General features: G+C 40.6%; 1 protein-coding gene across 4 annotated transcripts in view; it reads left to right on the top strand.

The window, feature by feature from the left end:
* LOC141224049 (sushi, von Willebrand factor type A, EGF and pentraxin domain-containing protein 1-like) overlaps positions 1-12,317 on the top strand; it is a 407,381-nt gene that overhangs the window by 304,575 nt on the left and 90,489 nt on the right. For all 4 annotated transcript variants that reach the window (XM_073666874.1, XM_073666873.1, XM_073666876.1 and 1 more), the window contains one exon: positions 586-665. In XM_073666874.1, coding sequence (XP_073522975.1) covers positions 586-665 — 80 coding nt within the window. The remainder of the gene's footprint in view (positions 1-585; positions 666-12,317) is intronic.

The raw sequence follows: 12,317 nt of genomic DNA, 5'->3' as shown, positions 1-12,317 counted from the left end.
TGCTCAACACTAGTCAGCAGACCTCAAAATAGACGAGGGCTGAGCAGGACCCAGACCTGACTACTCAAACACCTGTCCCTGGAAAGCTATTTAGACAAGATGCCTAGCCTAAAAAGGGGGAGCCACACTCCTGTTAGTACAAACTACAAAAAGCTAAAGCAAAACCATAGACATGAGCCAAAACACATGTTGGTATAAGTGCAATGTGTAGGTGCACATTCACATCGTGGCCATTTAACAGGCAGAACTTAGGATAAAAACAAAATGAGCAAATAGCCTGTAGTAAGTAAATAAATACTGTACATTAACATGCTGCAGATTTAAAATCACCTCCTCAAGACATTTTTCGATGCATTTTTTTTCTCAGCATGTCACTAAGTTCCGATGATCATTGATTTTAGCAGACCAGTCACACTGGCTCATGTGATATTCAATTGTGGTCCTTATACACACAGACCTTACACAAACCAAAAAAAGTGTTTTTGTGAAATTAACCTGTAATATTTTATTTTATTACCTCCCCCCAAATCTTGAGGAAAAATCTTGAGCAAATATACAAAATTATATTTATCTGTTTCATTTTAGATACAAAATGGTTTCCCCGGGTAATTCTCTCATCTGTGGACCAAATGGAGGATGGATTGGTACTTTATCTGTTTGTGAAGGTATAATAAGCAATATGTCAACTTTTTGTTCGACTCCTGGATATAAATTAGGAATATTTCCCAGTAAAATTAAAATATATAGTGGAAATCCCAGTCTCTGATGCAGCCCCGTCTGTGGGTGGACTTCCCAGGAATTCCAAGATAACAGCATCGAGGATCAACACCTGCTCTATGTGAAGCTGTCTCAGCTACAGAACCTGCTCTATTCACCCGCACCATGATGTAATTGTATGCATTATGGCTGGAAGGGGTTATTCTGATCTACATGTTGCAGAAATGTTCTACTCCTAAAAAAAGACATGCAGTGCGGATCGCATGTCAACTCTTTGTGCTGAATTCATTGTGAATTCAACTTTTTGCAATGCAAAGAGTGAAAGCAACATAATTTGTAGCAAAATACACATCACGTATGCAAATTTTGCTAACTTTGTCAGTCCCATAAAAATTAATGGGACGGACAAAGGTTTCTCTTTTGTCTTAGGTAGTGGAAAGCTATGAGAAGCTGCATCTCATAGAATATACTGAAGATTCTGCAAGTAGCAAACATTGATAGTTGACAATAAGGGTATTTGCACACGTTGAGTATTTGGATGCAGAAATTTCTACATCATTTCTGCAAAACGCGGCGGCAAAAATTATGTGTTTTTGATGCATGTTCAATGTGTTTTCGCCGCGTTTTTGATGCGTTTTCAATGTAATTTTACATGTGTTTTTTCACCTGCGTTTTTCTATCGTTGTTAGACAGCAATGAATGATATTTCGCTTATTAAAGCCAGTTGAAAAAGAAAAAAAGAAAGAAAAGCTTTTTGATGTCATTTCCTTGTTCAACCCCTTTCTTCTTCATTCTCCATTTTATAATTGAATTGTATTGATAATGCCAAGCACAGAACCTCCAATGCGGCTCCACAGGCCATATCTGCATCTAGTACTAATCATAGTAGTCAATTAACTGCTTCGTCGTAGAATACAGGTAAGCTCAAGTAAATGTAAATAATATTTCACATCTCTCTTTTTTTGGCTGTGGTGTGCAGTAATCAATTGTTTATCTCATAGGATCAGTCCAGAAGAAGACAGAGAAAGATGTGGGTGCATCCAATTATAATGGACCATATCGAGAAGGGGCACTTCGTGTGTTGAGCAGAGGTATATCTTTGCGTTTTCTCAATACTGATATACTGATTGATTAGCTTATTGATGTGATCTGCATGAGCGGCACTAAGCCTAACTTGTGTAATGTGATAAAATACAATGATTAGCGGTTTTCTTATAACGCTAATTTCATGTAGTTTTTGTTCATGTTTTTTAAAAACGGCTTTTGTATATTTCTAATTCTCTTTGCTTTTCTTTTGTAGATTTCTGGCCACAGGAGAGAGCTATGCATCACTGCACCTCTAATTTAGGGTTGGCAAACCCACCATTTCCAAATTTCTGAGATGCACATGTAAAGTGATTTGGCAGAAGTTGCGAGCCATAGTGATGCCTTTTCCAACCGAGGAGACTTGGCTGCAGGTCGCAGCAGGCTTTCAGAATGCGGCCAACTTCCCCAACTGGCTCGGTGCCGTTGATGGAAAACATGTAAGGGTTCAGCAGTCACCACGATCAGGATCACGCTTCTTTAAATATAAGAAGCATTTTTCTGTGGTCCTTACGGCGGAGGCTGATGCACCTTACAAATTTGTTGCCATTGACGTTGGTGCTTAAGGCTGTACCTGGGATTCTCGAGTGTTTCAACTGCTTCCAGCCCCATGTCCTTTGCGTATCCAGTTCCTTTTGTGATGGTATCAGAGGATACATTTCCCTTATTGTTCAACCTTCTTGAGCCCATACCCATGAAGGGAACTGAAGGCCCAATGTAGGATTTTAAATTATCATCTGAGTCGTGCACGCAGATATGTGGAGTGCATCTTCGGAATCATGAGTAGTCAGTGGAGGATCTTTGACTCAGGCGTCCAGTTGGAACCAGACACAGTAGATATTGTGATTAAGGCATGCTGTGTACTCCACAACTATGCTAATGAGTACAGCACTGAGGTAGTTGAAGAATCAGAGTTGCCAGCATTTAATCCAGACATTAACTTGGGTCCGGGACTTCTAACTCTGAGTACAAGATACCTTTGCTGACTATTTCATGAGTCCTGAAGGTGCTGTGCACTGGCAATACTCCTGTTGTGCAGCCTGATCAGCGGAGAAGAATGGAACCCAATTGAAAAAGAAGAAGATGAAGACCAAAAAAATCTTTTTTTTTTTTTATTCTAATAATTGTTTGTAAATATATTTTGTCACTTTAATAAACCCTTACTAACTGTATGGTCCGTTACTTGGTGTTAATATGTTTGTAAATGTAATTCTGTAGGTCTCCAGCAGTTTATGACCTGCCGGATCGCTTCAATGTTTGCTTGGTGATCCGTAAGTCACAATACAAGTCTATGACAGCAAGAACGGAGAACTCATAGACTTGCATCGAGAGCTTGTGACCATTACCTCTGACTTCCGGTTGATCAGAAGATGGCGGCGCAGTGTCTGAGCGGCGTTGGGAATAGTTGAAGGCAGTGTCTGATAAGTGGGTCAAGGAACTTCGATTTGTAGCACTATCCATACACTGAAAAAATAAAAACCGCCGGAGTGGTGCTTTAAGTATGTATTTTAGTGAGCACTAAAAAGCTTGTTTATACACTTTTAGTTGTAAAAATGTCATGTTCACAAAGCATAAACACGAATTTTAATATTTTATTTCACAACATATAAAATTATTTAACTTAAATTAATGTATGAAAAATATTGTTTGTCATTTATTATTAACAACCCAAAAAATGGTTATAAAGGTTGAATAATTTTTTAAAAAACATAATAACGGTATAAATAGCAGAATAAGTAACGTAATAAACAACCTTGGACACACTCTTTATGGGGAAATAAAGTAGTATTTTTTTGCCACGCGTACCCAACAGCATAATGATGTAGTGCAAGAGACAAGCATTCCAGTTACGTCACTTACTGGGCTGCTTGCTGCAGTTTTGATTTAATCACTGTTTTATCTGATGCAGATTTAGTGATTCCCAACATGCTGATCTCTGTACAACCCCAACAGAGCAATGATTGTCAGCGTTCTGTATAAAAAACGCACAGTCAGACAGCTGCCCATCAGTGGTGGGGTTGAGGTTATACAGAGCTCAAATATGCAGGACTACATAGCATCATGTTAGCTAGTCCTGTAGTGATAATAGGCTGATAAACCATTGATTGAATCAAAAATACAGCCAGTAGCCCAGTGTGACACAGCGCTTGTAATGCGTGTCTCTCTTGATAGACTATGATGCTGTTGGATCACGGAACAAAACCTCTTAACAGATTCCCCTTTTAATCTAGAAGCATTTCTATGTTGTGCATATGATCTTGTGGTTCTCCAGAATAAGAAGTCGACACGACATTGAAATGCGTCAAAAATAAACTGCATATTAATTTATAACACGGATTCTACATTTCTTAATTCCACCAGCAGCGCAGAACCTCATCCTTTTTGTTAAATCAAGTTGGATTTCTCAAAACAGTGGAGGAGCAGCAGCTGGTTATCCCACTAAAATCTATTAAGAGTTGTGCTTAACGGGTGAAGAAATATCGCACATTAAATGCACGTTATCTAGATAACAACCTCTGCGTTCTTTAAAATGTGTTTTTTAATTTGAAATACAATGTTAAAATAGCTAACAATTTCAAACTGTAGGTAACTTTCTGCTTCATCCCACTGTTGGTAGAGGTCCCTACAAACTGATATACAACATATGTCTTCCGAGGACGAATCCCATAATTAGGGCATATTTTCCTAGAATGTATACCATAATGTCATTATATACCAAATAAATTATATATATATATATATATATATATATATGTATGTATGTATGTATGTGTATATATATATATACACATACATTATTCACAGACAAACACATACGTGAATATATAGATCTATATAGGTGAATATATAGGTGTGTATAAGGGCCACCATCAGGGCATTACTGCCCTTACTGCTGTATGGGACCCGGTGACCAGAAGCAAAGAAGCCCGGGCCAGTTCGGGGGCCCTCTTCTTGTGCTACTGCTCACGGGGCCCCGGGGTATGGTGTTCATGTGCCGGCGGCGTACATCTCCTTGGAGCAGGGATCCTAGGAGCGCTCACAGCCTTCAAGACTGAATGGCCGTGCAGCGGCTCCAAGGGTGCCCTCTTCCCCTTTAGTGATGCGCTGGTGAAGGCGCGTATGCAATGACTCATCGCTTACTCGCCTGCATAGAGCGCCAGGATACCAGTACAACAGCAGGATATCGTATGAGAGGTAAGTATGAAAACTTTATTTTTTTTTAATAGAATGAATTAAATGTTCTTGGGGGACAGCACATGATGCATTGGGAGTGGGGGGGGTGGGAGCACATGAAGAATTGGGAGTGGGGAGGTGGGAAGAGCGCATGGAGAATTGGGAGCGGGGAGGTGGGAAGAGTGCATGGAGAATTGGGAGTGGAGGGTGGGAAGAGCGCATGGAGAATTGGGAGTGGAGGGTGCGAAGAGCCCATGGAGAACTGGGAGTGGAGGGTGGGGAGAGCAGATGGAGAATTAGGAGTGGAGGGTGGGAAGAGCACATGGAGTATTGGGAGTGGAGGGTGGGAAGAGCACATGGAGTATTGGGAGTGGAGGGTTGGAAGAGCACATGGAGTATTGGGAGTGGGGGGTGGGAAGAGCACATGGAGAATTGGGAGTGGAGGGTGGGAAGAGCACATGGAGAATTGGGAGTGGAGGGTGGGAAGAGCACATGGAGATTTGGGAGTGGGGGGGTGAGCACATGGAGGATTGGGAGTGGGGGATTTGAAGAGCACATGGATAATTGGGAGTGGGGGTGGGAAGAGCACATGGAGAATTGAGGGTGGGGAGTGCACATGGTGAATTGGGAGTGGGGGGTTGGGGAGAGAACATGATGCATTGGGGGTGGGGAGAGCACATGGAGAATTGGGAGAGGGGAGAGCACATGATGCATTGGGAGTGGCTGGTGGGGAGAGCACATGATGAATTGGGAGTGGGTAGTGGTGAGAGCACATGATGCATTGGGGGTGGGGAGAGCACATGGTGAATTGGGAGAGGGGAGAGCACATGATGCATTGGGAGTGGCTGGTGGGGAGAGCAAATGGTGATTTGAGAGATGGGGTGGGAAGAGTAAATTGTGAATTGGGAGATGGTGGGGAGAGCAAATGGTTAATTGGGAGTGAGGATGGGGAGAGCAAATGGTGAATTGGGAGTGGGGGGGTGGGGAGAGTAAAAGGTGAATTGGGAGTGGGGGGTGGGGAGAGCAAATGGTGAATTGGGAGTGGGGGTGGGGAGAAAAATTGATGAATTGGGAGTGGGGCGAGCAAATGATGTATTGGGAGTGGGGGAAAGTAAATGATGATGAATAGAGGTTGAGGGTGGGGAGAGCATGGACATGACATAATGAATTGGTGCATGTAAATATAATGAATCGGGGAGCAGGAGGTACAGAGTGGAATGGTGCGTTGATTAATAAGTGATTATATATTACTGGTGGGTGCACATCTGTATTCAGCTGCGTAGTGTTGAAGTTAGGGAATGTACTCTACATAACTGTGTGTTATTTTATGCAGAGATGAGTCCTGGCTTGAAGAAGTGATGGCAGTCTGTGCTGGATGAAGGAGAAAAGCGAAGATGAAGGACTTCACCTAGAGATGTCACCGGTGAGTTAGTGTGTTATCTGTACACTGACACTATACACTATATACTATGTACAGAGCTCCTATGTATGATGTCACTAGTGATCACTGTATTACCTGTACACTATAAACAACTCCTGTGTATAATGTCACTGGTGATCACTGTATTACCTGTACACTTACACTATACACTATGTACAGAGCTCCTGTATATAATGGCTCTTATGGTATATTAGTATTGTGTTTTTTTATTAATGATCAGTATTGTAGTATTTGGTCACTATGTGGTGGTAATATGTGGTCTGGTCATGGTATGATGGTATTTGTCCCTTGTATGTGGTATTATTGGTCATTTTAAAATATGTACAGTACAGACCAAACGTTTGGACACACCTTCTTATTTAAAGTGTGAATGTACAATTTTCAAAGTCATGAAAATACAGAAAAATCTTTAAATGAGAAGGTGGGTCCAAACTTTTGGTCTGTACTGTATGTGACACATTCCTTTAAATTCCTTTAAAGAAAAATATACCTAAAAAGACTATTGGATATTTTAAGAAATGTTTAATAGGTTAGAGTAGAGTAGGGCCCGGCCAGAAGAGTTTACCTTGTCGTGGTGGCCGCTAATAAAATATTTTGGCCAAAACAAAAGCTGCTGGCTATGTATGTGATCTGATGTTTGATGGGAACTGGTAATGTGTGATTCGTGAGGATGTGGTGCAAAAGTGGAGTTTTTCCAAGAGTGGGTGGTGGGACAGCAGAAGGTTTGAGGGATGGAGGCGGAGCTAGGGTGGAGCCTGAGCAGAGTCTCAAGGGGGCCTGAAAATTTTGCCAGCATGGGCCCTGAAATTCCTGGTGGCAGCCCTGGTGTGTATATTTATAAATATATATATTATATATACATATACAGATATACACATACATAGACATAGAGAAATATATATATATATATATATATATGAATGTGTATATCCCCTTTTAAAATGAATATTTGAAAAAAGATATCACTGAACACAAGACCTATAGATAGAGAGATATAGAGACACAGAAGAAGATATATAATTGCACCAACCCATGACATATTATAAAATTGTGCCCTTTGGTGCCTTGCATGTGAAGCTTAGTGTATTTAATAACTATATATAGCACTGTAAAAAAGCTCCACATGCAAAGCACTCTTACACCCAATATATTAACTAACACACACATATGTGTGTGTGTGTGTGAGTGTTTGTGTGTGTGTACATATATACGTATATATATATAAATATGTGAGGAGCTGCCCACTAACTAAAGACTATGATACTTTTCCAGCAACGGACCACCATTTTTGTCAATATTATTATTGTGTTTTATTAGTGATTTACTTGATATGATTTATATAGTTCTGCTAACTTGTCAGTATGTGCACTAGATTCACTTGTAAGATGTCCAGCATTCCACTAATCTGTATCTCAGGATATCTGTACCTCAGGAGTATCTAACCATTGTTCCAACAGCCAATAATCTCATTATGTGTGTGTGTAGATTGTAGACACAGTGGAGCCATCACCACAGGGGGTCTCACATGCAGTCTCAGATGAAGGCTTCTAGAATATTCTTCATTGTTTTAGCTAACAGTGAATGTTTAAGGGGGAGGGCATGATCACTTCTGACCTGGGTGGGGACTGTTCCCAGTGGTAGAAAGGAGAGAAATGTTTTAGTAAAAGTTGTGTGGAAGGATTGAAGGAAGAGGATGGAGACCGTGGACTTGGAAGGATGGATGGATAAACATGTTACCATTATGGATTATGTCAGTTGGATTTAAACTTTCTTAAAAGGACTGTTGCTACTGGATACATGTGCTTTCATCATTTTATCTGCCATCTAGAGGATCATGGACTGTGGTTACAGACTATACTGGCTGGAGATACAAAATCTGGGGGCCAACCAAAAGTTGGGAGACAGTGAGTATGGCCTTATACAAAGCCAGTGGAACTTCTGAACCCAGATTGGGAACTTGAGGACTGAGAGAACTGTATTTTGGCCATTTACCTGGAATTGCTTTATTACCATGGCTGTGATCAATAAAATATTGTTGCATCGTTAACCTGCCTAGGTGATTACTTACAACCCACAACCTCAGAGCTTTACAATATATATATATATACGAGGGTCAGTCAATAAGTAATGCCTCCTATTTTTTTCTCCTTTAAATTGGCAAGCAATTCAAATGCAATTACATAGGTTGAAAACCACAACATTAACTATTAATTTGTCACTTTTCAATATAATCTCCATCCATTTCCACAGTCTTGATCCACCGTTTAACAAGGGCATGTATTCCAGCATGGTAAAAAGCATTCTTGGGACCCACCGTGCACAAACTTTTCTGTATCCCAGTTGTCCAATAATTTTCATCACACTGCCTTTACTGAGGCAGATAATGCCACACAATTCATCTGCAGTCACCCGGCGGTCACCACGAATGATGTCATCGACTCGCTGAATGTTGCTTGGAGTCACTGCGGTTACTGGCCTGCCACTTCGCATTTTGTCACCCAACGGTGATGGCCCTTCAGCTGTGTTACAGCGACGAACCCATCGTCTAACAGTACTGACATCCACTGTTGCATCACCGTACACATTTTTCAGTCTCTCATGAATTCGAATGGGCGTTCTGCATGCAAGAATTCAATCACAGAACGTTGTCTAATAAGAACATCGATGTCAACCATTTTGCAAACGGATACAGTCCTGCCACCTGTTGGTGCAGGAAGTTGCAATTGCTGTGGATTGGAGAAGAAGGTTTGAGGAATTGTGCCAAATTCGAATATTTAACATAACTACCTTATTTAAGGAGAAAAAAAATAGGAGGCATTACTTATTGACTGACCCTCGTATATACACAGCGGGTGAAATAAGTATTGAGCATGTCACTCATTTTCTGAGTAAATATATTTCTAAAGGTTCTATTGACATGAAATTCTCACCCAGATGTCAGTATTAGTAACAATCCATCCAATCCACACTGGCAAAGAAATCAAACTATAGATGTCCATAAATTAAGTTGTATGTAACAATGAGAAATGACAATGGGAATAAGTGTTTTTACTGAAATGTATTTAATACTTTGTACAAAAGCCTTTGTTGGTGATGACAGCTTCAAGACGCCTCCTGTTTGGAGAAACTAGTTGCATACATTGCTCAGGTGTGATTTTGGCCAATTCTTACACACAAACACTCTTCAACTCCTGCAGTTCCTGTGGCCTCTTTCTATGAACTCTGAACTTTAGTTCCTTCCATAAATTTTCTATTGGATTCAGGTCAGGTGATTGGCTGGACCATTCTAGCAGCTTTACTAACTGTCTCTGACACCAATTGAGAGTTTCCTTGACTGTGTGTTTGGAATCATTGTCTTGCTGAAATGTCCACCCTTGTTTCATCTTCATCATCCTGGTTGATGGCAGCAGTTTTTATCAAGAATGTCTCGGTACATTTGTCCATTCTTCCTTTCTTCAATACCATGAAGTTTGCCAGTGCCGTATGCTGAAAAACAGCACAACACCATGATGTTCCTACTTCCAAATTTGACTGTTGGTATGGTGTTTTAACATGGTGTATATTATGGCATCCAAAGGGTTCAATTTTGGTCTATATTCTCCCAGTATTTAACAGGCTTGTCTAAATGTTGTTGATCAAACTTTAGACACAGTTTAACATGCTTTTTGTTCAGCAATGGAGTCTTGCGTGGTGAGCGTGCATACGCTCATGGAGATTGAACACATTACTTATTGTTTTCTTTGAAACAATTGTACCTGCTGATTCCAGGTCTTTCTGTAAATCTCCACAGGTGGTCCTTGGCTCTTGGACAACTCTTCTGAAAATTATTTTTACTCCTCTGTCTGAAATCTTGCAGATAACTCCTGGTCACAGCCGGTTTATGGTGAAATTATGTTCTTTCCACTTCTGGATTATGGCCCAACAGTGCTCACTGGAACCTTCAGTAGTTTGGAAATTCTTCTGTCGATGTGATCAGTATGTTTTGCAACAATAAGGTTACAAATGCAAGCACCACACCTCAAATCAACTCCAGGCCTTTTATCTGCTTAATTGAGAATGACATAACGAAGGGATTGCCCACACTTGTCCATGAAATAGCCTTGGAGTCAATTGTCCAATTACTTTTGGTCCCTTTAAAAACAGGGTAACACATGTTAAGGAGCTGAAACTCCTAAACCCTTCATCCAATTTTAATGTGGATACCCTCAAATGAAAACTGAACTTCAACTGCATCTGAATTGTTTTGTTTAAAATTCATTGTGGTAATGTCTAGAACCAAAATTAGAAAAATGTTGTCTCTGTCCAAATATATATGGACCTAACTGTGTGTATATGTATATATATATATATATATATATATATATATATATATATATATATATATATATATATATATATATATATATATATATATACAGTACAGACCAAAAGTTTGGACACACCTTCTCATTTAAAGATTTTTCTGTATTTTCATGACTTTGAAAATTGTACATTCACACTGAAGGCATCAAAACTATGAATTAACACATGTGGAATTATATACTTAACAAAAAAGTGTGAAACAACTGAAAATATGTCTTATATTCTAGGTTCTTCAAAGTAGCCACCTTTTGCTTTGATGACTGCTTTGCACACTCTTGGCTTTCTCTTGATGAGCTTCAAGAGGTAGTCACCGGAAATGGTTTTCACTTCACAGGTGTGCCCTGTCAGGTTTAATAAGTGGGATTTCTTGCCTTATAAATGGGGTTGGGACCATCAGTTGTGTTGTGCAGAAGTCAGGTGGATACACAGCTGATAGTCTTACTGAATAGACTGTTAGAATTTGTATTATGGCAAGAAAAAAGCAGCTAAGTAAAGAAAAATGAGTGGCCATCATTACTTTAAGAAATGAAGGTCAGTCAGTCCGAAAAATTGGGCAAACTTTGAAAGTGTCTGCAAGTGCAGTTGCAAAAACCATCAAGCGCTACAAAGAAACTGGCTCACATGAGGACTGCCCCAGGAAAGGAAGACCAAGAGTCACCTCTGCTTCTGAGGATAAGTTTATCCGAGTCACCAGCCTCAGAAATCGCAAGTTAACAACAGCTCAGATTAAAGACCAGGTCAATGCCACACAGAGTCCTAGCAGCAGACACATCTCTACCAGAACTGTTAAGAGGAGACTTTGTGCAGCAGGCCTTCATGGTAAAATAGCTGCTAGGAAACCACTGCTAAGGACAAGCAACAAGCAGAAGAGACTTGTTTGGGCTAAAGAACACAAGGAATGGACATTAGACCAGTGGAAGTCTGTGCTTTGGTCTGATGAGTCCAAATTTGAGATCTTTGGTTCCAACCACCGTGTCTTTGTGCATCGCAGAAAAGGTGAACGGATGGACTCTACATGCCTGGTTCCCACCGTGAAGCATGGAGGAGGCGATGTGATGGTGTGGGGGTGCTTTGCTGGTGACACTGTTGGGGATTTATTCAAAATTGAAGGCATATTGAACCAGCATGGCTACCACAGCATCTTGCAGCTGCATGCTATCCTATCCGGTTTGCGTTTAGTTGGACCATCATTTATTTTTCAACAGAACAATGACCCCAAACACACCTCCAGACTTTGTAAGGGCTATTTGACCAAGGAGGAGAGTGATGTGGTGCTACGCCAGATGACTTGGCCTCCACAGTCACCAGACCTGAACCCAATCGAGATGGTTTGGGGTGAGCTGGGCCACAGAGTGAAGGCAAAAGGGCCAACAAGTGCTAAGCATCTCTGGGAACTCCTTCAAGATTGTTGGAAGACCATTTCCGGTGACTACCTCTTGAAGCTCATCAAGAGAATGCCAAGAGTGTTCAAAGCAGTCATCAAAGCAAAAGGTGGCTACTTTGAAGAACCTAGAATATAAGACATATTTTCAGTTGTTTC

The sequence above is a fragment of the Phyllobates terribilis genome, unplaced genomic scaffold (genome assembly GCF_046119375.1).
Source record: "Phyllobates terribilis strain yellow unplaced genomic scaffold, ASM4611937v1 Scaffold_2__4_contigs__length_985480577, whole genome shotgun sequence".
Classification (NCBI taxonomy): domain Eukaryota; kingdom Metazoa; phylum Chordata; class Amphibia; order Anura; family Dendrobatidae; genus Phyllobates; species Phyllobates terribilis.
Note: the sequence above shows the minus strand (reverse complement) of the source record. Positions and strands in the feature narration are given on the sequence as shown.